General features: G+C 41.0%; 4 protein-coding genes across 10 annotated transcripts in view; 2 read left to right on the forward strand and 2 right to left on the reverse strand.

Annotated features, from left to right (window-relative positions):
- pkd1b (polycystic kidney disease 1b) overlaps positions 1 to 6,378 on the reverse strand; it is a 30,874-nt gene extending 24,496 nt beyond the window's left edge. The window contains exons 1-7 of the mRNA XM_037080827.1: positions 5,046 to 6,378; positions 3,480 to 3,660; positions 3,189 to 3,397; positions 2,938 to 3,056; positions 2,307 to 2,454; positions 1,958 to 2,223; positions 1,090 to 1,842 (exon numbers count right to left, since the gene is read on the reverse strand). Of these exons, the coding sequence (XP_036936722.1) occupies positions 1,090 to 1,842; positions 1,958 to 2,223; positions 2,307 to 2,454; positions 2,938 to 3,056; positions 3,189 to 3,397; positions 3,480 to 3,660; positions 5,046 to 5,118 (1,749 nt within the window). The 5' untranslated portion in view covers positions 5,119 to 6,378. The remainder of the gene's footprint in view (positions 1 to 1,089; positions 1,843 to 1,957; positions 2,224 to 2,306; positions 2,455 to 2,937; positions 3,057 to 3,188; positions 3,398 to 3,479; positions 3,661 to 5,045) is intronic.
- Positions 6,379 to 7,493: 1,115 nt separating this feature from the next.
- Positions 7,494 to 10,347, forward strand: LOC119009504 (ankyrin repeat and SOCS box protein 12-like). Of its 3 annotated transcripts, none has more exons than XM_037080834.1 (3): positions 7,494 to 7,605; positions 8,334 to 9,104; positions 10,043 to 10,347. In XM_037080834.1, exons 2-3 carry the CDS (start codon positions 8,342 to 8,344, stop codon positions 10,192 to 10,194), a joined length of 915 nt encoding a protein of 304 aa, XP_036936729.1. In that variant the 5' UTR covers positions 7,494 to 7,605; positions 8,334 to 8,341; the 3' UTR covers positions 10,195 to 10,347. The 3 variants fall into 3 exon arrangements, with proteins under 3 accessions (XP_036936729.1, XP_036936730.1, XP_036936731.1); XM_037080835.1 differs by having other exon boundaries at positions 7,521 to 7,605; positions 8,337 to 9,104; XM_037080836.1 differs by lacking the exon at positions 7,494 to 7,605 and adding an exon at positions 7,715 to 7,736.
- A 748-nt stretch (positions 10,348 to 11,095) lies between these two features.
- Positions 11,096 to 25,607, reverse strand: part of LOC119009501 (zinc transporter ZIP11-like) — a 128,442-nt gene continuing 113,930 nt past the window's right edge. For all 5 annotated transcript variants that reach the window (XM_037080831.1, XM_037080829.1, XM_037080828.1 and 2 more), the window contains exons 7-10: positions 19,962 to 20,031; positions 13,567 to 13,665; positions 13,310 to 13,468; positions 11,096 to 13,186 (exon numbers count right to left, since the gene is read on the reverse strand). In XM_037080831.1, the coding sequence (XP_036936726.1) occupies positions 13,108 to 13,186; positions 13,310 to 13,468; positions 13,567 to 13,665; positions 19,962 to 20,031 (407 nt within the window). In that variant the 3' untranslated portion in view covers positions 11,096 to 13,107. The remainder of the gene's footprint in view (positions 13,187 to 13,309; positions 13,469 to 13,566; positions 13,666 to 19,961; positions 20,032 to 25,607) is intronic.
- On the forward strand, positions 14,064 to 17,315 carry LOC119009503. The gene is made up of 5 exons (XM_037080833.1): positions 14,064 to 15,291; positions 15,583 to 15,702; positions 15,888 to 16,161; positions 16,445 to 16,567; positions 16,782 to 17,315. Exons 2-5 carry the CDS (start codon positions 15,602 to 15,604, stop codon positions 17,229 to 17,231), a joined length of 948 nt encoding a protein of 315 aa, XP_036936728.1. The 5' UTR covers positions 14,064 to 15,291; positions 15,583 to 15,601; the 3' UTR covers positions 17,232 to 17,315.

The raw sequence follows: 25,607 nt of genomic DNA on the forward strand, positions 1-25,607 counted from the left end.
ACCAGAAATGTTCTCCTCTGTTCTTACTGCAAAGCAGGGGGGTTAGAGTCCCAAAATACTGACCAAACATTCAATTGTAGTGATAACTGAATTTGAACTATATTATATTTACACATACATATTCTCTTTTTATTTCAGAACTGTTTTTAATACATGAAAATCATTCTGAAATAAATATGGATTATAGGCTTTTTTTATTTTATAACTCTCTTTTAACCCTCTGAAAATGACATTACCGTCTTCTGAAGGCCGTCATGGGCTCATTTTTTAAGATTTATTTAAGCCATAAGCATCATAGAAATCTTGAAATTGTCATGCTGTTTTTACCGCGAGGTCCGCGACCTCAATGTGAAATGAAGACTTGTAATAAAAACTTTAAGTCAGCACTTAATGAGGGATGAGATGAGGACCAGGAACCTGCTGCTGCTGAGACTGAGAAACTTGACTCATGGCTGTCTGACTGCCCTCAATCTTTACAGCTGCTGACATTAGCTTTAACTGTTCTTAAACTGTTAGCTGTGAACTGTGCTCACCTTTCTTCTGAAAGAAATTTGTGAGGAGTTGTCTCCCCTCTCCTTGCTTTCGTTCCCTTTCTGCCTTTTCCTTTCGTTTAAGGCTCCCTGATTGGAGACTCATCTTCAGCACCTGCAACTGCAGGGGTGGACTGAACCATTATGTATTAAAAAGGGGTGAGAGGGGCCTCAGACAGCTACAGAGAAAAGTCTCTAATCCGATTTATTCTGCCAATTTTAAGTGAGTTATGACACTAATTACTTAGAAATAAAAAATGAAGTAAAAACAACATTTTTATTTCAGGCCTTTCAAAGGCCCCCTCCCCCATTGGGGCCCTAGTAATCAATCCCACTTCCCCCCCCAGTTCACTCCTGCTCCAGGTTCATTGGAATTCTACCACTTGGGGGCATGAATATCTGTAGTAAATTCCAAATGCAATTCTTTGAATAGTTGTTGAGGTATTTCAGTCTCGGCCAAAGGGATGGACTTTCTGGCCACCTTCGCCATCTCTAAAGCAAAATGATATGGTAAAACAAGCAGAATGTGTGTGTAGTAAAATTATAAATTCATTCTTACCTGTGGAGTTTCTACAAGCATCCTCTGGCATCCTTGTGGCTCAACACTAAGCCCTGTGACTGCCTCATAGCCACAGACACTCAAACTGACACTCTGAGAGCTCACAGCATCCATCACATCGATGTTTAGGGTTTTAACCCCCTCTGAGGGCAACACCAGAGTCACAGAGGAGAACCACTCATTATGGGACTGTCTCTTACAGCCAGGCCAGGACTGAGCCAACTCTTCGGGGCAAGATGAAAGGAAGGGGACCCCTGTCTGAAGAACTGGGGCTGACCATGAGCTCCTGGCTGTCTGTCCAGACAGGACCTTGACAACAATGAGTGTTGGGACATTGATTTGGATGTGAATCTGGTTCTTTCCATCCGGCACGGGGTGGATCACTCTAAGTTCAAATTTAGATCGCAGACTCGGAGTAGGACCAGTTGTAAGGGCCAAAATATTTGGATCTGTGCGGGTGAAGCCAAAGTCATCAACGTGCTCTGTACCTCTGGGAAGATTATCCACGTACAGCAGCCTCAGATCACACACTACTCCATCAACCCACTGGACTCCTTCAGGAAGAGAGGTGATGCCTCCCTCCCACCAGCCTCCCCAGTCCATCCCCCTAATTGACATGTAACTCTGGCGCCAAAGGGAGTTTAGCGAGACTTCACTGTTCAGACAATTAAGGAATGTTCCAGAGGCACGAGTGTGTTGTATTGCCACAACATCATCCGGGTACACTATGATTGCTCGATCTGGAAGGACCAGCTGTTAAAGGAGAAACAAAAGAAATTTAATACATATAAACATTTTGTATTCAACGATACAGGCCAATAATGGCTGCAGTAAAAGGTCAATAACATGAAAGAAACAGTCAACTCACACTTAAAGTTTTTAGTTCAGAGCTAGGGTTTGTTCTCAGGGGTATGTCTGCCACCAGGTGGTAGAAGGGTGGTATCGCAAGGTATCTGGGAGGTAGCACAAAGCCGTGGCCTGTTGCTGTAGAGTCGTAGGGGCTGCAGGGGCTGGTGGTGTGCACACACGCCTCCGTGAGGTGGCACCAGTACTGACCCAAGCTGCAGCCCCCTGTGGTGTTACAAAGCGGTAATGCTGAGCAGCAGGTAAACGGATTAAGTAGAGAGCTGCAGCCTGAGGAGCAAAGAGATTATCACCAACAGCACTGAACAAACGTAAGCTCTCAGGAACACCTCATAGTTACTATTTCACTGCACCTGGAGGTACTAGGTGGTGGCTGGGGTTGCAGTAAGGTCGCAGGATCTGGACACGGGCCAGAGAGGACGCCGGACTGGGCTGAACCACCAGCTCCACCGATGCCAGCTGACCTGCATGACTGAACCACATCCCTGGAAACAGCTGCATCTGTGGGTCAAATAAAACACCAGAATATCAACCAACACAAACCCTGATATTCAGAGAAGTAATTAAAACCAGAGGAATATACGTTGTTGTTCTGTCATTATTCAACTATCCTTGAATCCCAAGCTTTTTTGCTCGACACACCCCCACAATCCTCAAGTACCCCTTCATCAGCACCAGCCATTAAGTTCCAAATCGGCTCCACACGAATTTGTTTTAAAATCTTACTTAATACTACTGAACTGTTCACATGCTTCTCCATGACAACTGCAGATATTCTTTGCATAATAACCTGCAATTACCACTGGTAACTGTTGTGGGCCACTGATGCACAATGTTTTTAGTTTCTGACCTTTAACAGCCAACCAATGCCATCATGAGACCCCTCATTAGAAGTGTAGCCCATTCAGTTCTAACAAGGAGTGATGTTATCTTGCCTCATGACCCCCTTGTTAGGCAGAGAACAAATGTTTCAGACTGACTGACCTCCACTGTGAGTTGTCCGATGTCCGGGACACTGGGTAGGGGCTGTATCTGGGCCTGAGCGTAAATGCCAGTCATGAGCACCGATCCTGTCAGGTAACTATCCACAGATGGTAAAGACTCTAAATGAAGAGGAAATAGCCAAAATCACATCCTGGGACTTGAAAGACACATTTCAGACACATAATACAAAACTACCACTGAAGAATGTTTTACATTAATCTGTGCCTATGTTATTGTCCAGTGAGTCTTACCAGTCACTTCCTTTTCACAGATGAAGTTGTATAGTCCAGCACAGTGAGACTTCCTCCACCGTCCAAGCGTCCCCAAGGCCTTCTGGGTACACACCCCCTGACTTTCACTGCCTCCAGCCCACCATGCAGGACTTACTGGCTCCATAAAGCCAACCTCGTCAGATCCATCTCCGCTCGATCCCCTCAGCCAAACCCATATAGTGCTTTTTCTAAACCAAAGGAGGGCGAGCATGTCAATGCACGTCAACACGAGAGAAGACTTTTACAAAGACCATTGTTTGTAAGGCTTACACAGGAAAGGAGTAGTGGATGAATTTTTGCAGCTCCAGGCTTTCAGCAGAAGCCAAATCTCCTCCCGGAATCTCTCTGCATGAATCCTGCGCCTCGGGCCACGAAGATGTCGTCTCAGAGAGCCAATAGCATCGCCAGGTGCCCAGGTGGATCCGACTACCTTTTGGGCAAGGGGTGTCCTCTGGAATGTAGAGAATAGGCAAGAAAAGTAATTTCAAGGAATATCAGCTGAAGAAATGAGTTGATAAAATAACTGAAGGTGGGAATGTTAAAATAATTCATAATTCGTTTATTTTTAGCCACGTAATGTTCACTATCAATACTCACAATTCATTAAAACTGATCAGTCACACGATGGGAGTGGCAGGTTGATGATCGAGAATCACATGAGTTTAACAGGCATTCCCAACAGATGTTTCTGGACAGATGTGGCATATTGTCTTTGATGACACACACACACTCATATTTTACCTGAAATGTTGTTGTGTTTCAGATTAGTGGCTGTTAACTACGTGCCATAAAATTGTTGCTCTTACTGGGAAACCTGAGCTGGATACAACATTACAAACGATTCTGTGAGAGACACCTGGCTCAACTGTTGAAACACTGGAGAACCAAAAAAACACAGCTGTTGTAGTATCACCTATACGGTGAAATCCCCTCTGCAATACAGTACCGGTACTTTAGAAGGAATTTGAGATTCATTGGAAATTGTAAAAGCTTGCAGCAAAAAGGTTCTCAGCAGAGATGGAAGAGGTATTCAGATTTCTTACTTAAGTTAAAGTAGAAATATCATTTATGATATATAAAATACTACAGGCAGTAATTCTACTTTCAAAACTCTACTTAAGTATAAGAACAGAGGAACTATCAGCAGCATGTACTTGTGCATCAGCAGTAAAAGTGGATGCAGCAGATCAGACAGTGGTATATCACAAATACATGACCATCACCAGTAATGTATCTCTGTGTGAAGTGATGTGACACATCTAAAATTAAATGTAAGACAAAGGGTAGGCTACCTGTTAATAGTCCTATTACAAACTAAAATTCAAATCATATTAGTATATTAAAAAGTGTTTAGATTAAGTATATAGAGGTTGGAAATAAGCCCAACCTGCTAGGGTTCACACATTGATACAAAAAAGAGAGACAGGGAATCAGTCATTTGCTTATTTTTACATTTTGTTTTTATTAACTTTTAAATGTAATTGTAAGGAATGTAAGAATGTAAATGTAAGAACTTTATTTTTAATGCATGTGTCTGAAAGTATAGTGTATGGGAACCACTGTGTTATTGTATGAGTTTCAAACTACTTGCTGCAAAAATCACAACCCTATCATTTTAACTTCTACCACAATTTAGAATAACTTTGTTAAAGCAGTTGAATACAAATGTTACAACTTGCAGTGAACTGCCTCAATAAACATTGCGTCCGTTTCCCATAGAAAGGAAAATGCTGATGTCGATTAAGGAAGCTGTAGAAAAAAAGTTAACTTCCTACAAATGAAACAACACATTTTTCTCATTATTTTTGTAATTTAATAGAGAGTGATGCTTCTCACCTCCAGCTGCAGCCATTAAAACCACACAAAGAATCCACAGCCTCTGCCTATCGGATGTGAGAGTACCCATCATCTTGTAGAGCGCATCATATCTTCCTGAAGAAAAAGAAAAAAAAAAAAAAGCCTACTCTCTGTCTGATCACCACAGGAGCATTGTTGAACTCAGTGGCATCCCATCACAGCATGAAACGTGCCCATCCTCATCTTCCTTCGTGTCATTGCTACACGACTCTTCCCTCATCCTCAGTGTTCTTGCACAAGTCAAACACTTTGCCCTCCTTTCAATAACCCTCCCTTATCTCCAACCCCAACTCTCATTACCCCTTCTTCCCCTTCCCTTCCCCTCGTCCCGCGGACACACTGTGAGTTATGGCACTGTCGTTGTTTTAAAGGCCTCTTCTCCGCTCTCTCTGAACGCCTGGCTGACTTCTACTTTGTCTCTCGGCAACAGCTATAGAAGCGCAGTGGACAGGGGAGGCCAGCGCTGCTCATTACCATGTTGTAAAACCCCTGGCACCCAACAGAAAACAGTCACCCCGGCAGGATGCAGCGAAAGAGTCATTGTAGCTTTAGTGTCATTTGGCAAAAAAGCGTTGCATTTCAAACTTTTTCAAGGCTGCCAAAACCCTTATTTTTTTAAGCCAAGTAGGAAGATGTTTCAGATCTTTTTTTCTGCTGCCCCATGCCCGCGGCCGTGTTGTCCGGGCACTAACGCTGAGACCTCATCAGTAACTGAACAATGGCTCTGTGACGCACACACAGAAGAAACAGACCGAGCCGTAAAAGAAAGGATGCCTCCCGGGTTGTCCTGGAGAGGGAGCAGATAAAGCAGAGGGCGGCGATAAGGCAACTGTGGCTGAGAATTGTCAGTCCATTGCTATGGAGACGGTTGTAATTTCCCTATGTGAGATGGAACTTTTCCGCACCTCCCAGGAGCAGCAGATGCAGCAGGAGGAAGCTGCAGCCTGCTGGTTACATCAATACACTGAGAATCCAACAGTGAGAGGATTCAGCACATTTATATAGTGCTGTACTGGAAGCTTTAAGTTCCTTGCAAATTTGTGCTCCTGGTACAAAAAAGTTCCAGTATGTTGCACACCAGCCAACCAGAAGACAAGGCCAACGTTTCAGTTCCACTACTATAAATCTACAAAAAAGTTATCCTGTTTTATAAATGGGTTGACAGTACGTTATCTGTAGTGGACAATCCATCACTTAATCATTTAAATCCAACTCTATTTTGACTCCAGTACAGAAAATCTGTCATTCACTTTGACAGCTGTATCTTCCACATCTCCACATTTAAATAGCTGAGGTTTTTTTTTTTCTGAAGCTTGTGGTGTGCTCTCTTAAATGATGAATTAATGCTTTGACATTTAACTTTTTCTCTTTGAGATCACTAAAATTTGAATCTTGATCTTTCTTTAATTTAAAGCCACATCATTATGCAGAGTGACAACTACAAATCAGATACTATCCCACAAAGATGCTATCAAAGTGCTCATTATTGAATAAATATGAAAAGTAACCTGACCTTTACGTAAAAAGATAACGATGAAGATAAAATGGAACTAAAGAGTTTAATTTACAAAAGTCATTTCAGATTAAGATTATATTATTCCATTTCACCAACGATATTAATAAATTAAATCGCACATGAAACAAATATTGTGACGTAAATCTTTGAAAAAGACACAGGAAAATTTGTATGATTTAAAAAAAAGATGAACGCCAACTAAACTCAGTTTTCATGAAGATAAAGAAGATGACAATATGCCACAATAATATTCTTCAAATGAACCATTTCTTTTTTGGGTTCAGTTACATATTTTATAATGTATCCAAATGATTTTTGTTTCATTCAGTACTTACTTTTTTTTTCTCAAATGTTTTACTTCAGAATTTCTTTATTAGTCCCGCAAATGGGGACATTTGTGTGTCACAGCACCCAAAGGACAGTTCAATTTAACAATAAACAATAACAATAGAAAAAAATAAACAATATAATAAAAAGGTAAGAAATAGAAATAGACTTGTATATACATAAAATTCACGGATATAAACAGTGTCATTATAAACACTGAACAAACTGGAAAATAAGAATGATGAAATAATAATCATTATTATCCGTATTAACACAGTTACATGAATACTAAATAACTGAGTGTGAATAATATCTTAAACCATTTTCCAGTTTTATGGGTCAAATGTGTATTTGACAAATACACAGTATTCATGTGATTACTTCATAATGTTTTTCGATTCAGTTTAAACTAATTCATGTATGAGTTTTATTTTTTCTTCATTAATTCAGAATAAAGAATCAAATATGTAGGCTAATGGGACTCATCAGTTTGAAATGCCTTGTTTAAATGGGTCAACTGATTCATTGATTGATTTAACTGTGTAGACAGTAGCAGGCTCCAGTCTGTCATAACAGTCTGAGACACTAGGGGGCAGCGATGTAAAATAGGACTCAATGTGATACATGACGTGAGGATGACGAGGAAGCGCCGCTAACAGGAAGATGAAGAAGGCAGCTGATGGTGACATATCTAAGGTAGGCCAATATTAAGGGAGAAAAACACAGCGGTTTCGCTCCTTTATGTTGCTATAAAAAATTTAAAACAAGGAAACGAGAAGGATTTGTGTTTCGATATCAAACTGGACATATTGATTTTCGTTTTAAATGTACGTTTAGCGAAAAGTCCTCCTGTTGGCCCTGAGACGTGACGCTACTGGTTCCTGTGTGTGAAACGGAAAGTCATTAAATGGCTAACATTGTAAATACACAACTTTATTAGCCAGTCGTCAGTTCGGCGTTAATTTAATGACATTACAGCAGGTCAGTGTTAGACACCCATCCTGCTTATTCAGCACAGCACGATGTGAGAAGACATAGCGTTTAGAAAAAAAAATGCATTGTGCTTCGCTGATTGTGGAATATTATGTAGCTACTGTATGCCGAATTTTCCAGAATAATTAAATTATACACGAGCGACAATGGGTTGTGACCTGCCATTTGTGTAATTTCGTCGACAGGCCAGTAAACATTTGATTATGAGACATTTTCAAGGGAGTTTGGTTTAATGAGTTTCCGTGGAGGTGACGCAGCAGTGTGTCTTGTGTGTCCACAAAGGTGGATGTGTCAAGAAATGATTTTTTGCTCTGGGGATGAAGATCAGGGTGTAGCTCCCAGTCAGTTCCAGCACACATCTTAAAGTAGGCATTTGTCAGATGTGTTATTTGTTGTGCGGTTAACTTTGTGTCTGTGTCCACATTTTCCAGCAGGTCCTATGCTCCAACTAAGGACCTCTGAGGAAGAACAAAGGAGTTGTGAAATTTCCCAGCTCAGACAGGCAGTGTTACAAAACAATGACAGACTCCTTGATGAGATGCTCTGCCAAGAAATCTACAAGAAGGTCATCAACTGCAGAGGCGGCTGGGGCATTGCAGGCACGCCTCTGCACGCTGCGGTGTCCAAGGGCCATCTCAGCTGCCTGCAGGTTCTGCTAGCCCACGGTGCCCTGGTGGACTGCGCGGACGTCAAGGCCCAGACGCCTCTTTTCGCAGCCGTTCGTGGGAAATACCTGGACTGTGTCTTAGCGCTCCTCAGAGCCGGGGCCAACCCCAACGGCAGCTCGTCCAACAACTGCTCCCCTGTCCTCACTGCTGCCCGGGAGGGGGATGTGGAGATTTTAAAGGAACTGCTTAAACACGGCGCAGAGGTGAACTCCCGCTCCAAAGTCTTGCTCTGGACTTCCAGCGCCAGGGTGTCCAGCGGGCCGCTGTACCTGGCAGCCGTTTATGGTCACATGGAGTGTTTCAGACTGCTGCTCCTCTATGGGGCAGACCCAGATTACAACTGCACGGATGCAAAGCTGCTGAGCTCTATCAAGCAGCCCAAAACTGTGCTGGAGATGTGCCTCAGGCACGGCTGCGGCGTGGAGTACATCCAGCTGCTGATCGACTTCGGAGCTAACGTCTACCTCCCCACGCTGATCATCGAGAAGTCCACCAAGCAGAACGAGGCTGTGGAGCTGCTTCTACACGAGAGAGGTACCGAATCAAACCGCACATATTCACGAGTGACATGTCACTTAACCTGACTGGATGGATGGAGCCCCAGTCCTGAAATAAGATGGATTTGTAGCTCAAACTGGATGATAGGGAGCAGTGGTTTAAGGTTTACTGCTTGCTGAAGTTGAGCAGAAACGTTGAGACTCAAATGTAGAACTCATACATTTTGGTACCATGGCTTTCTGATAAACACTAGAAAGGAAAATCCAATGTTGTACCAATTACAGGGAAGCAGAAACAGTTTTCAAGTGGTAGAACTGCTGTAGTAACCTGTGTTGACTGTCATGAAAAATGTTAAACTTCTATGCTGTGGAGCTGCAACTAATGAATAATGTCATTATTTAAAAACCTTGACCACAATTTACCAAAGTGATAAAAAGATAAGCAGTAAATTCAAAGGCAGAAAGAAGGAACCAGCTAGTGTTTGACATCTTTAATTTCATAAATAGTTGGCAGTTAAATTTGTTTTGATTGACCACATGATAAATTGAGTCATTTTTGCAGCTCTTTGCCTACAGGCAAGATAACATTCTACATATATAGAGAATAAAGTTTCCCCTATAATCCATGTGAAAACACACTGGACTTCATGGTCTTTAATTGGTGGCTCATCAATAACTTGAGTGTTTTTTTCTCTTTCTGATCTGACATATTGATATTGATAACCATTGAAGTCCCTCTCTAACCCTCTTGAACACTGCTCTCTAGTCTGTGTGTGTGCATAAGTTTTCACAAATTTTCCACAAAATTTTTGCCTAATGAATCTGGTGGTTAATGGAGATCATCATGGCGACAAAGTTAAGAAGTCGAGGATTTGGACATGCTGTTGCTGAGGCACAAAGACTATAACATTCCTTTGGCCTCACATCTTGTTAGATGAAGCCGTTAAGCAATAACTCTCTTCTTGTCGTCTCCAGGAAATCCAAAGGCCTTGACATCCCAGTGCCGACTCGCTGTCCGAAGTTACCTCAAAAAGATCAACAAGATCCATTGCATCGACCAGCTGGAAATGCCAACAAGTCTCATTAACTTCCTGCAACACAAGCCAGTCCCAGTCACTGTTCTGTAGCTGTGTGAGCCCAAGACCCATTGTACATGTTTTTATTTGCTTTGTAGTCTGTTGGCTACCTTTATTTTTTTTTTTAATTACTTCTGTCTCTTCATGTGCTGTTAAGACTGAATCCTATGTGAAAATATTAAATATGTGGATAAGTTGGGTGAACTTTTGTTTTATTATTAGCACCAACCACCCTGCAGCTATTGGAAGACAGCTCTAAAGGAAGCCGTTTCTTGGTGTCTCTGTCACGTGTTCGTCACAAGTTCTTGTTTAACAGAGCTGTTTGCTTCAGTGAAAACTAACAGACTTGCCTTGGTCCATTAAAGTACATGCACAAGTTGTGAAAAAGAGTAAGAGTTGATGTGTAAAAAACGAAAAAAAAAGCACGTGGCTTTGCTCTTTAAAATTGGGTGATGTTCCCTTTAACCCCATCCATACTGCATACTGCAAAAAGTGCAATAATTATATGAGTTGAGTCATGATATTGAAGAATTAAATTAACCTTTTTAGGGGAGCATTTCATTTTTAGGTAAACCACTGGCTCTGTGGAACAAGACTTAAGTCACAGCCATGGTAGCTGCTCTGTGAGGCTGTAAAGTAGTGCTTTGAGACAAATGCAAATGATGTTAAGAAGTTGGAGCATCTGCACCATCTCACGGTTTTGCAAATATTTGGTCATAAACTAACATTCACCCAATTAACAATTTTCATGTGACGATTGTGCAATGCCAGTCCACTAAATGTATCATAGACCGCTTGCTGACTTGCATGATTCACTGCATACATCACTGATAGCCGGTGCTTTGTTTTTGATCTTTGTACGTTTTGATACAGAAAACAGTAAAACGTCTGGCTGATAACAATGTATTGTATTACATTAGTATTTTTTAAAATTATACAATACTGCTGTTTTTTTTTATTACAGATAATACAAGCTTAATAGTTTAAATGGAACAGTGAGTCTTTGAAAAGTGTCCATGAATTTTACGACAGTACGTCCCCCTTGTGCTTAAATGACGGCATGCACTTGGGCTGGCATGGACTCCGCAAGTGTGTGCAGGACCTGATGATGCATGGTATTCCAGCATGGTTTGACAGTTTTTCACAAAGCTTCTTTTTCTCACACAGAATGTTTGACTTTTTCAGTCTTCGAGTGCCCCTTTTAAAAATGTTCAATGGCGTTGAGGTCAGGTGGCTGTGGAGCAAAGTCCACGACGGTCGGGACCGCTTGGTGTTCTTCGGTCTTTGAGTAGTGCTTGATACAGCTTTACTCTTCGTGTCCGTCCACGCATGCGTACAAAAATGTGGAAGTACAATCCACAGTTGATAGGACAGCCCTAAAATCCCAGAAATTATTTGTTTTGCGTCGTTTGGCAGAATTTTGACTCTGGGTGCTTTCAAAATCTACAAAGTCCCCATTTCAGCTCCTTCAGTCTGGACCGAAATGGTAGAACCTGCACTGAGGAGTAAATGATGGTTTAATACATCCGTCTTTACACAATTTAACATGTTATATATTTTACATGTATACTGTCATACATAACAACGGAGGGATGTCTTATGTAAACTTTACTGTCTTATGTTTCAATATCTTGAAGCAGGCAAATGTTTCTTTTTTGAGGAGTCTTTAAAATGGCATTGTTTGCTTGCAGCCTTTGAGCAGCCTGCTATTGGTTGATTCAGTGCTCGAGGAATGTGTTTGGGTGGGGATATATCAGCAATTAGGGATGTCACAGGACTCAGCACCTATGTCAGACTAAGAGTTTGTCAAAAGATATACGTGGTTTAAATTTGCAAGACGTCTGAGTCCTACTTTTAGCAAGAAATCAAGACCATTTCTAAAAACAGCTTCATACAAACTGGCCCAGAGCTGCATACAAGAAGGAATGAAAAATCTCAGGGGCTTATTTTAGGTTTTGTTGGAACTGTCTGCTTAACCTGTAGTTGAGTCACCACTTTGGAAATAAATGTCATGTCACAGCATTATGCATGTCCAGAGGATAAACAGACAGTAGGACAAAACATCCGGCTTGACTCAGAAAAGTTGAAGAAAACTGATAATCACTTGGTTGTTTAATTATATAAATACATTACATTATTAAGGGTTAACTTAATCAGCATTTAAATAATTAGACATGGCCCACAACATGATTCTTCAGACTGACCTGTGTAAGACAGCAGACTGTGCCCTAAATGAATAAAGGCACTGCATTTGATTAAAAAGGAGACTGTATCATTTGTTTTGAGTTTGTTACAGAACGACAACTGAGGAAAAAAGTCATAATTGTGTCAGATCACATTTGGAATTTCATGTTTCAGTACATCAAAATCACATCGTACCTTTCTGTAGTGCAACAATGATCGGAATACGATTAAGCACTACGGAAGCATTCGTTGGAGGTCCAAATCAAACACCCGACTTCAAGTATTGTAATCATGAGGAAATACAAAAACTGGAAGAAGTAAACAAACAAACAAAGAAAAGACATTCTTTTAGATGTCATTCCTGGCAATGTTTGTTTTAAAATTAGTTTTAGGTAAAACAAGAACTCAAAAAACTGTATCTTCTTAGCAAAACATTCAAATGCTCTGGAGTCAGGAGAATATTCATAAATATTCATTGCATCATTCTGAAAAAAGATGTCATTTGTAGAAAGTTACAGCTGCTCAAACAAAATAACTGCCAGCCTGTAAATAAAAGAAAACTATTCAAGTCCAGTCATCCTCATAATTTGTTTAACAAAATAGTTCTGTGTTTCTGTCATTTCGGAATTTCAAGTAGCAACAATTCAGACTTAACAAATAAATAGTGTTTCAGAATAAAACACTTCATTTGGTCCCCTTTTTAAAAACTGAGCTCAGCAGCACTGTGATGACATCGTGTCCCTCGGTTCTGCTGACATGGCGCCAGTTCTTACAGCAACCTCAGCCCAGCCCCACGTCTAGTGACATCATCACTACGAAGCCCAGGATGGAGGTCCAGGACGCCAGCTTCCCGTTTCCACTGGTTGACACCGAGTGGGAGCAAAAAAATGGGACATAAGTTAGAAAGATGCGGAAAGTCCTTAAACTGGCTGAAACACAAAATCTCACCAAATCTACTTTAATATCCTCTTTTCCTGCTTACCTGATTTGAGCTTCAGGGATGATGTCATCCACCACCACATAAACCATCGCCCCGGCAGCAAACGCCAGCGCGTACGGCAACAGAGGTTCTGCCAAGACGACGGCGAAGGCACCCAGCAGCCCAGCAACAGGCTCGACCATCCCGCTGAGCTGGCCATACCTGACGGGAGACAGTGAAAGTCAGCTGCATCGTTCAAATTTAAAGTACGGCTACTCAGTGTTGTTTCTGACAGTGTCCAGACACACATTTCTCCTTACCAAAAGGCTTTCCATGCTGAGACCCCAGAACCCCGGAGCGGCAGGCTCACCGCCAAGCCTTCTGGGAAATTCTGAATGCCAATACCGATGGCCAAATTTCTGAGGGGACAAAACCAATAAACAACCAGACAAAAAACATCAGCTCATATCTCTGTATGATAAATGTTAACAACATACCTCAAATGTAGTGTACTTTAGTTTGCTTTTTCATAAAAACAAATAAAGCCTTCGCAAAAAATAAACGAAGGGGGAGGATGAAAATGAAACTCTTGAGCCATGCTAGCTGCTCTGTGAGGCTGAGCTCAGCAATGCTTTGCGCTAAATGCTATCTTTGGCATATTAACCTGCGCACAGACACAAAGTTAACATACTGATGTTTAGCAGCTATAAAGTTTACTATGGTAACCATCATAGTTTAGCTCGAAGCATGCTTACAGAAGATATGATAATCCTTTGCTGAATCCCTACAGGTGAGATTGAGTTTTACAGTTTGCGGTTGTTAGTTAGCTAGAAACACAACACAGTACAGCAGAGGCTGATGAGACTGTGATTCATTTTGTAGGTATCAAAATTGAAAAAATACAAGTACAAAAGTACAATCAATCCAATAGTTGCTCGTGTATTTCAGCCTGCTATACATGCTGATTCCTTGGCTAAAAATGAAAAAATATTAGAAGAAATTCTGAAGAAAACAGAGACAGAAAAGTCAAGTGAGACCTAAAGTGACTTAACTTGACTACTCGACCACAATATACTAGTGGACCGACTGGAAAAATGTGTGGGACTCTCTGATAGAGCACTGAATTGGTTAAAATCCTACTTAAATGACTCAAGTCCAAACAAGAACCAAGAAAGTAGATCACATCACTCCGGTTCTTAGATCTTTACACTGGCTTCCTGTCTGTCAAAGAATAGATTTCAAAATCCTGCTGCTGGTTTACAAAACACTGAATGGTTTCTGGGCCAAAATACATTTCTGATCTGCTGCCACATTATGAACCATCAAGACCTCCGAGGTCCTCAGGTACAGGTCAGCTTTCAGTCCCCAGAGTCAGAACTAAACATGGAGACGCAGCTTTTAGTTATTCCGAGCCACATACCTGGAACAAACTCCCAGAAAACTGCAGGTCCGCTCCAACTCTCACCTCTTTTAAATCAAGGATGAAGATCCTTCTGTTTGCCACTGCTTTTTACTGAAGCAATTTCAAGGCTCTGAACTACACTGTGGCTTCCTTTGTCTTGTCTCTTATAAACCTATTCTATTGTAGCTTACTTTCCCTATTTCTTAATGTGTTTCAATATTTTGTCTGATGTCTTACTTGTGTTTTTAATGTAAAAATGCACTTTTATACATTTATGCACTAAAGCACTTTCAGATGCCTTTTGTCTGAAACGTGCTGTACAAATACACTTGCCTTAACTTCTTAGAATTTCTTATTTGGCACACTTGACAGTGTAAAAAAGATGAACAAGTATCTGTTCCTAGATTAGAACTGTTAGACTATTAAAAAAAACCCAACACACTTGGTTTGTGCATGTGCAGTGTTATTGCCCTCTCTTATCTCTTCAATGTCAACAAGTGTCCTCAGTGATGTAATGTAAATTTAATCACAGTTTAAACTTCGTCCAGTGTTCCAGCTGACAAAAACACCTTAACTTTCTCGGGCAGGGGAAAACTTCTGGCTCACTGCTGCTTGATTCTTTTTACAGCTCTGTTCTCAAGAGGTGAGTTAATACTTCTAAATAGTTTGTGTTCTTAGTCTCATTTTTTTGTTCGTTCCTTGGCAGAGTTTGAGTGACATATCGTTCAAAGTGTGGCCACGGACAAATTAAAATGTAGGGCTGGAATCTTGTCGGGCCACTTGCGAGCATTTTTTTTTTTTCTGATGTCATGAGCTACTGCACAAACAGAAGCACATGTATCCCATGGTTATCTATTAGAATGTGATTTGTTTTACAGTATTTCATTGGTGAAAAAAAACAAAACAAAACACTTCTTCCACTTCTTGCTCCCAGAAAAACACGAAAACGGAAAATGGGCCAATCGTTGTCTCCAGAGGAGCGACTAGCAGAACTTGACAAATACTCTGAGGCAATGTTTGATTCACAACAATGGCACGGCATTGGAATTGACAGGTACACTCACTGAAATACATTTCTATGTTTTAACTTCAAGGGGGTTTAAAGATATCATTTAACATATGAAGTGGAAAATCTTCACAGTGTGGAACCTAGGCCTATACGTTTTATTAAGTTCGCTGGTGACAAATCAAAAGAAAGGAAAATCTATTGAAAACTAATGAATATATCTCTCCACTCAGCTCCATCTTAAAATACTCCGGACTCAACTCAACCCAAGTGTTGGATGATTACAGAGATCAAGTCTTATACAGTGGAGATTTCAGTGATGCCGCGGCCGTTGTAGAGAAGCTGGGCTCTGCACTGGGTGGGCTCAAAATGGTGCCTAATGCCGTGGGACTTGGGGCTATCATCATTTCCATAATCTTGGAGACAGTTGGGAAGACATTAGGGAAAGAAAGTATGGGCACAGCTGAAATGTTGCAAAGGGTGTTTGCACAGGAGAAGGCCAATGAGGTGAGACCCCTGAGCTTTCCGAGGATTACTGACCTTGTCCAGTGTAGTCATATGTTTTATCTGAGTGTTGCAATCATGGTCAGAACTAAGGCTGCAACTATAGATCCCTTTTATTGTCGATTCTGCAGATTTATTTCAGTAAAGTAATTACGTCTGCAAAGTGTCAAAAAAAATGTGAAGAATGTTTCTTTTGACCAAAAAGAAAAACAATGTATGCATGTAATTGACCGATACTCAAGCTTTGCTTTCATGAATTCCAACACTCCAATCCTCGACTGTGGAGGTCCGGGACCTGATGGATGAATATCTAAAACGTATGCGGATCAACTTGGGGAAACCACAGCTTCAACTAGCTGAGACCAGGCAAATTGAGACCGATCTCAGCGTCCAGCTTACACGGCTGAAGGTGCAAAGCAGTCAAAATCTTTCATCTTTTTTAGAAAGATCATATTTCCTTCAATGACCTGAATATTTTAAGAATGAAGTCAAGCTCAAATTCTGAATCTTAGCTTATAGCTTTTAAATGTAAGAACCATGTAATTTCTATCATCAGAAATATGGAGGAAAAAAAAAAAAAAAGTTGATTCTATTGTGCTTTGAATCTCCTTCTTCTTTCTAAGAATTCCATGCTGAGGGATGGACATATGAACTCTCGGTTTCTCAAGCAGTGGGTGAACGGCGCTGCCTTCCACACCCAGATGTTGATCCATCAGGCGCGTCTAGAGGGGGCTGGAGGCTCCAGAGCCATGCAGGCAGCGGGGATTTATCAGCAACAGTTAAACCTTCTTCTGGAGAAATACAAAAACTACCTAACGACTGTTATTTTTGTGTCTTCAGACCATGATTACATTCGTGTGTACTGTTGTCTGCGCTACACAGAGAACGTTGTTTTTTCCTCTCGTGTTCAATGTTTCACTGCGCTGGAAAGCTACTGTTTCAGTGGAAGTGAAATAGTTGAGACTATGTTTTCTAAACATCAGATGACTTGGGCAAAGACTTATTTCACAGACTTAAGAGCACAGATTCCAACTCTTGTGACCCAAGATGGCACCTTTCATATTCAAGCATGACATGTACCATCTGCACTTGTGAAACCTTCAGAAAAGGTCATGTGGTGATCTACAAGAAAATATAAAAAATGTGTTGTTTGTGAAGTTTGCTGTTGTCTTTTTCTTGAACAAAGAAGACTTTGATCCCGGGGTATTTGCTACTGCTATTTACAAAAGGTCAATGACCTTAAAGAGGCTCAGCATATCAGCATAGCAGAACAGCATATCTCACTTTACAGACTTTGTTCATTTGACACTGACTGACACAAAGACCCACAGGTGACAATAATGTTTTAAAAAAGACATGATAATCTAATTTCACCTGATTAATTTGGGAGGCATGGTGGGAAAAGAACAGACTGACACCTGTCCTTTAGTTGGACAGGGAGCTCCTGGTATCTGCAGTACCATCATGAAACCACTAGATGTCAGCAGCACACAGCTCAGCACCAGACAGCTGCCGTGCTCTGTGAGGATCCAACCCCAACCCAGATTCTTACCTACCTACATTTAAACATGTCCACAGTTTGCTCATCCTGCTGCTGTCTGGCAAAAGATACAGAAGTATGCTGCTGCTGTACCAGACAACAGAGCAGCTTCTTTCCTTAGGCTGAAAATCCTGAACTCATCCTCAACATTATACCATAAAAAAAAGTTTTCTTGTGTGGCATAAAGGGACTACAAATTGCATTTGATTATACAACCCTGTGTTGTGAAATGGCAAATGAATTTACCTTGAGGCTGTAGACTGACTTTGAAGTAAAACTCCAAATTTCAACTGCATACAAAAACTCTGTCCAGACTGAGACATCTCAATTATTGAATACAGTCGATTGATTTTCTAAGGACCTTCATAATCCTTAGAATGAGAAACTTGAGAAATCTGATTTTTAAAAAAAAATATATATCATTATCATTATCTTTTTTTAAATCAATGTCAAAGCCAGTTTATAAATTGCTGGGCAATTTGGTACAGATGCCCATGAAGCCCAGAGGATGAAACCTTGATGACTTTGGTAACCCATGACCTTTCACACAGTTGTGTCATCTGCTCAAATTCAAATTTGTCCAATGCTTTGTTTTTAATGTATACATATTTGTATGTGGACAGTCCGGGAAAAAACAAGGGCACAGCTGGTATTTTGCAGAGGGCGTTTGCACAGGAGAAACAATAAGGTTTTTTTAATATTATCACTGAGTGTTGTTACCAACTTTCTTTTTCAAAAAAAAACTGTAACTCATATGTTACAGCAAAGAGACAATCATATTCACTTATACTAAATAGATTTACAGTGAGAACAGACTTTTCAATCAGAATACTTCATCAATCCGGGGGGAAATTGATTAAAGGGATATTCCGGTGTAAATTTAATCTATGGTCTATTCTAACACATCATGACGCAGAGTGCAGTTAAAAATGCTCTATTCCATTCTTTTCCCTTTCCGCTCTCGATAATAACTGTTATAAACTGGTAGGCAAGACACATGTGAACTTTGATTGCATTTCTGTGGATTAATAATCATTCATTTTCATCCTTGAGCTGCAGAACTCTACTGCACTCGGTAATCGGCTCGCAGGGCTTTCCCACAACACAAAACTGCGGCAGGAGAGTTGTGAGTTGTGTTCACTTTTCAGTAGAAATCCAGCTAAGCTAGCAGATGTTTGATGTCTCGAACTATGTGCTAGAACCCTATTTGTACTGTTGCTGAAGTTTGGTGCTGTTCTGGCCATTATTTGTGGCTATGAGTGGCTTTTTGAGGGCAGTTTCTTGGTTGGAGGCATAGACTGCAGTGTATTGTCATCATGCAGTCTTTTCTGAGGTTGCTGAAACTACGTAAGCTCTCGAGGGGTGGGGGTCTTACTGGTGCCACGGTGTGTTAGACCATGGATTAAATTTATACCTGAATATCCCTTTAAATCAGATGCTGGTTCAACAGGCTGGACTGGGTGGGTCATAAAATGGGACATGACCAGAGCTCTGTGTCTAAAGACCTACTGCCACTGCTCTCTGCAGTACTTAACCACTAGATGTCAGCTGCACACAACAACAGCATCATGTTCTTATTGTGACCTAAACCGCACCAAACATTCACCTAATCAAATCCATATCAATGGTTTGCCTTAACTTGACTCTCTCATACTAAGAAAAAAAAAATTCTTTAATGTTAAGACTTCAATTTGATTGAGGTATGGAAAACCAGTTACAGATCCTAGTGGGATTCATCATTTCAGCTCAGTTCAGCTATAACAACAGTTGCTCAAATTGCCAGACACATGAATTAATTACATATGAAGTAGCCGCTAGTGTGGAATCTCTAATTTCAATACAGTACTGCACCTTGAAAAATATCTCTTATCCAATACCACATTCGGTACCAAGGGAGAAAAATGACATAGCATTTGTGATTTTTATGAAAAGATAAACAGAACAAGACTTGCGTTCTGTGTGTTAAGCACAACAGCATGTCAGTTAATACACTCCTGACCACAGTCATGACACTGCAGCGGTGTGTGTGTGTGTCAACTTGAAGTCGGAGTGAAAAGGGAGAGCAAGAAAAAACAGCTAGTATCAGTATCGATAACATGGAAAAATTCAGTCTAGCTATTTTTTGCTATGACAATACTTTTTTTTTTTCACATCACTAGCAGCCACTTCTTTTCTCACTTGCCAGTGTAGAAAGTTGACATTGTGGATAAATGAGGATGTGTTGCGTGTGTGCGTCTGTGTCTTGCCTTGACATTAATCTTACCTGGCACTTTCAAATGTAGCAGATGAAGTCTTCCCAATGGCTCCAAATCCAACGCCGACAGCCAGACCCTCTGCAGATAAAAAAACAAAACACGGACGAGCGATTCTCATTAGTTTATCGTCTTCTCCTTTGCCTTCCTTGAAACACTTTCTTACACGTTGAAACATTTCTTTTTTTTCCATCAATAGAGAGAGGTTATGCAGAGCAAACTACTGAAAACTAAAACAGTCCCTGAACAGACCTTCCCTTGAAGGAGTACACTGCATTCTTTTAATTGTCGTTACATTCCACAATCATGCTGCTACCGAGTGAAACCTGCAGCCTCCTCTGACCATATCTACAGAGGAAGCCTTACAGATGTAGTACACAACTGAGAATAAATATTGCAATGTTCTACCTCTACAGCCGTGGCAATAAAAGCAAAGAGGGATTTCTACAGTTGTGACCACTGCATACGTTTCAGTTCCCTCCTTGGATGGTATGTACACTCCGAGCAGCGTCCCACTCCCCTGACGGCCCATTCGTCTCATTTGTAATGCCTGTCATGCACACTTAAAGCAAACACCAGTCATACTGAGAGTGAAAAGGTCACAGTGCATGATGTGTCTATGAGTGTATTTGTGTTTGAGAAGTGTATGTGTGTTTGCTCGTGTGTCTGCAGTCAGAACTCCAGCCTCCTTTGCATTGGATGACAGATTTGATCACCCCACCGATCCAATCTGAAAACACTGACAGTTCTCCTCAAACCATCTAACATTCGTCTGACCAATGAGATTATATTTCTTTATATATATTTGTGGCTCCATCCTATTATCATGCAGGTACGTCATGCTAACTTGTTAACACTGTCTTGTTAGCATGTAAAACACATGTTACTACATTTAATCACTTAGACACAGCTGAGGATCTAACTATAAAACGTCCCACTGCGAGAGGGCCCACAGAGAATGAACATGAGAACATGGCCACCACTGGGGATTTCTACAGACTTATGTCTGACTAGTGGTAATAGTGAGAAGCACATCTCCTTCCTCTTTCTCTTATTTCTGTTGATTAATAAGTATTTAGACAGCTCTCAGACGGCAAGCTGTTAACCCCACCACACTGAATAATCTGCTGGGGCCCACTGTTTAAGATACATTCCTTTATTCTGGAATGGTAAGCAATATGGCCTGATTCATAGAGACTAATAAAGATTCATTGGACTAGTCTAACTCTAAATCTAACTCTTAAGCGAATGTTGTTCCAAACGGATTGCTTTTTAACTGCTGTCGTTGTACACCAGCTAGTTTAAGGTCCTCAGGTACAGTTAAAATCAGGTTCTGTTTAAAGGACTATGTCGGGTGATTTTCACCCACGGGATTGTGGTCATGTGATTTTTATTGTGTTGCTGCTGTCTGAGCTGCGTTTCAGTCTGCTCACTGGCATCATGGAAGGTAGGCGTGTTTCCCTGCTCCCACCCTTGATTTTTTCAACAGACACGGGTGATTTTCAGCCGACGTTAGTGATGGAGGGCAAAATATTTTTTCGGGGTTGATTTTACCATCGTTAGAGACGGTGCCTACACCGACGACTCTATTTTTTTTTTTTCATTAACGATTCCCCAATTTTCTCACTAATTTTGGTGACTACGGCAGGGTTGGGCCGATTTAAACATCTAGTTTAAAAATGAACGAGCGTACAGAAGCAGTACAGTCCATCACATCAAAATGATAATAAGACTTTAGCTGAGTGAAAAAGGAGTACGCAGTCTTTTACAGAAAGCGAACCTTGCAACTCAATTCATTTTCGACATGTTCTTGATAATGTTACAATAAAAAGCATGTTAAGAATTTTTTTTTTTCTTTCAGATGAAACCCTGGAGGGCTTTTTACTGTGAAACAGATAAAGGAGGTCTTCAGTTTGCATTAAGAGAGTAATGCAGGAACTTTAACATGGCAAAAATAATTAGTGGATCAAAATGAGGATTTGTACCGCAGGCAACAAAAACAGTGAGTTATGCTAATGGGCTTCAGCATAACCTGCAGCAACGTGTTACTAATGAGAGATTTCTCTGGTGGACTTCATACTTAGAAATATAGTAGCATACTCAGTTTAAGTACATTATGTTAAGACATAAGCTCAGCACCACCTGTGAAACTGAGCTAATAGGCTATCCCAGGCTCCTGCCAACGCGCCACATGATGCTAGTTCTCTCCACCTGATGTTATACCTGAAAAATGCCAATTTAGTTGGCTGGCATAAAACCAAAACTAAACTGAAATCAACCTTGACAACATTGAGAATGACCGACTGCAGCCTTGCAAAGGGTAGACGAAGGAAAATATGTGCTGTCTTTGCACCCTCAGTGAACATGAACGCTGAAACTACACATGCTGACCAAATATAATCATGCTTTCAGAAGCAAATCAGAGAGGAAAGAAAGAGTAGAAACACAAAAGAATAAGAGATTGGTATTCTGGTGCCCCTGCATGAGCCCAGTGGCTACTTCATCATAATCTAATGCCTGTCATTAACTCTGACTACAGTGCACACGGGTTCTAATCAAATTCCCTCTGGCCCTTTACAGGAGGACATACTGTAGTACCATTATGAACAAAAGCACCCTTGAGTTACACCTTCAATCCCAACTGCTATTCACCTCAATCCTTTGGGAACTGTCTGAAATGCCACGGGGCTAGTAGTAACTCATCATCAACTGGTTTTGAATAAAACATTTGCTGAGAGTTTCGGTGGTTGTTGTTTGACAGTTAGAACAAGGCCTAGAAAAATTTGTCTTTTTATCTTAACTGATTTAAAGAGACAAGAACACAAAAATGAATTTTCTTAAATGTTAAGGAAACGGTATCACACATTTACTGTTACTGACATCATCCTCTTAATGTCTGAAATGCTACTGATGCTACTATCTGTTGGACCTCTGGGAAAGTTAATGCATAAATAAGGAAATTGTATTATCGGCTCTTATGGACCAAGAATAAGGGTTTTCTCACAATAGTGGCTCCTCTATTGTACGGCTGCACAGCTGGAAATGCGAGCTGGAAATATTTGTTCAAAGACAAGGACCAGGGTTTGTAAGGGAGCACTAAACACCCATAGACCTATGAAGTTTTACTCACAGGATTCATATGTTCCTGTCTTTGTCTGCATCTCAAGGCTACTGAAAGACTATCTTGAGGATTGTTACGAGATTCCGCAAGCAGCAAGCGTTCTTCATCAGATCAGAGGGCAGTGCCGCAGCTCCACAGAGAAGACGTACATTTGACGTGACATTGTTGTGACTTCAGAGTGTTGTCAGTGTCCAAAAACATCAGAATCCCTTTTTGCTCTGTTCTTATTGAGTGAATGGTTGGAGGAAGCCTCGGCAGAATTATATGCTTTTTAATCACATTACATTACATCAATTTGGAATGTGGTGTTATCCTACGTGACCTAGATATTCATCAGCCCCTGTAGGAGCATGGCTCTAGGGATAGCAATGCCGGTTGTTGGGACCGTCCAGCCACTTTAGTCCTGTCAGTAATAATTTTGCAACTGTTCCCAGAGGATGACTTCTGACTTTGGTGGTTGAGGTTGAATATCAGAACAGTGACTGAAAAATTGCTATGCAATTCGATAGAGACTCTAATGTTCCTGTCAGGATACATTATGATCCCGTGACTTCTCATCTACTGCCATCACCAGGTCTGAATTTTATTCTGTCCAACATTTGGACTATTTCCAAATATCTGCAAAAAAAAAATCCATCTGGCCAGTTTTCAAACTACGCACTTGTGGCCAAACACGATCGTCCAGTCAGCATCCTATGCGGAACAACCATCAGCTACAGGTGTGGGTTGGGTGTTGATTAGGTGTGACGACCAGTAGGAGAAGCAACTAGTGTTTTAACACAGCAATGGCGGCTTGGCAAGAGGTAAGTATAGGTACTATAGCATCGATTAAAACAGAACTGCAGAGCTAAATGTACTGGAGGAAACTGTTTTCATTCTCCTTTCAAGTGCTTTTGGTACGAGTTTGATTCAGCAACTGGCTCTTGCTTGTGTTAGCGCTCTCCTACTGTTGATCTGGTTGGTTGCCATAAGACGGTAATAGACAGATGGTTTGTCCAATCACCTGCCAATTTTTTTTCTTCTTTTTTAAAGCACCAGCCCTTTTCCAAATATTTCATAGCCTTTCAAGATGTTCCTTGTAACAAACCATCTGGTGCATGTTAATCAGCCTCAGATGTACAACGTGTTTAATGCTTATTAAAGATGGTGAATATGGTACACATTACCTGCTAAGCTTCAACATATTAGACATTATGAGCATGTTAGCATGCAAGTGGTATGCCGGGGCTTTGCGCACGACTTTGCTCGACACAGCCAAGTAGACCCCCAGAAATGCTTGTGTGCGTCTGTGTGACACTGTAGAGGGCCGGGTGGGTCACTGAAAATCCAATATAATACTTTTTTTTTTTTTTTCCTGAGAGTGCTCATTTATTATATGACCTTTCCCTCTCCACAGGGAACAATGGGTCACTGAGTGGTTTGATGAGTATGAAAATTATGCGACTCATGTGCTATGGTCTTCACTGCCACCAGACGATGTCAGCCAGAGCTTTGCAACACCTTCATCAAACACTTATTAGCGAATATCTTTAAGAAGAATAAAGTTAATCCTTTCCGTAGAGCACCACAGATTTAGAAAATCAGTTCCAAGGAACAGTCCCAGCATCACACACAAAGACTTTACGCTGGTTTTTCCATTCATTTTTCAACAACCTGTATACCTGTTATTAAAAACCCAAAGGTTTGTCTGATTCAAGAATAGCCAAACACCTTATTTGTCAAAGGTTTTTTTTTCAAAATAGTCTAAATAAAACTTCATTAGAAAAGTGTCTAAGGCAAACAGTGATGACAGGTTGAGATAATTCCTGAGGATGTAGCTAAGTGCGAGTCTTCAATTCCGTCACAGCAGGGATGTGAGGTGTTTTGTGTTGTCACCTGTGTCTTTTGGTGTGTGTGTGTGTGTGTTTTTTCTTTCCACTCCCCAGAGAAAACTCTAACTAGTTCTGGGCAAAAGAGTGTGTACTTGCCCGTGAATGTGTCTCAGTCTCGACACAATTGTGTGCCTTTGTGTGTGTGTGAACGCAGCAGTCTTATCCAGTTCCTGCTTAATGTTCTATGCTCTTTTAAGCGAGTCTGACGATACTGCTGCTGACAGCCCATTGTCACAGCAGCCACTCATTTCCATCGCGCTTCGCTTTAATCTCCTCTCCTCATCCGTCTGCACACCGCTTTCGCCGAGCTTGCCATTACTGTGCCTCCTCTCTCCCAACTCCCGCTCCTTTTTCTTCTTACTGCAGAACTTCAACGTTTTGGGCTCATTTTACTCCTTTTTTTTTTCCCCCAACCGCTTTTGGCTGAGATGTTCCTTTAACGCACATCAAAGCCTTCTCTCATCTTTCTTTATGCTGTTGCTTTTCATCCTCCCGTCATCAGGGACGGCAAGGCGTCACTTCAAAATGTGCAATAATCTGCTGGATCAAGAAAACTACAAATTACTTGACGAAAACCATGATTTAATCCTGTGCAACGCTACAACGTCTCAAGAAACATAGTCACTCATCACTCCTGTCTTAAGGCACTCCCCAAAAAAAGTTTT

The sequence above is a fragment of the Acanthopagrus latus genome, chromosome 20 (assembly GCF_904848185.1).
Source record: "Acanthopagrus latus isolate v.2019 chromosome 20, fAcaLat1.1, whole genome shotgun sequence".
Lineage (NCBI taxonomy): Eukaryota > Metazoa > Chordata > Actinopteri > Spariformes > Sparidae > Acanthopagrus > Acanthopagrus latus.

Bases quoted from the DNA above. Each gene is read 5' to 3' on its own strand.
- LOC119009504 (XM_037080834.1), top strand. From the start codon at position 8,342: ATGCTCCAACTAAGGACCTCTGAGGAAGAACAAAGGAGTTGTGAAATT. The intron at 9,105-10,042 runs GTACCGAATCAA...TGTCGTCTCCAG, and splicing joins GCTGCTTCTACACGAGAGAG to GAAATCCAAAGGCCTTGACA.
- LOC119009503 (XM_037080833.1), top strand. From the start codon at position 15,602: ATGGGCCAATCGTTGTCTCCAGAGGAGCGACTAGCAGAACTTGACAAA. The intron at 16,162-16,444 runs GTGAGACCCCTG...TCGACTGTGGAG, and splicing joins CACAGGAGAAGGCCAATGAG to GTCCGGGACCTGATGGATGA. The intron at 16,568-16,781 runs GTGCAAAGCAGT...CTTCTTTCTAAG, and splicing joins TCCAGCTTACACGGCTGAAG to AATTCCATGCTGAGGGATGG.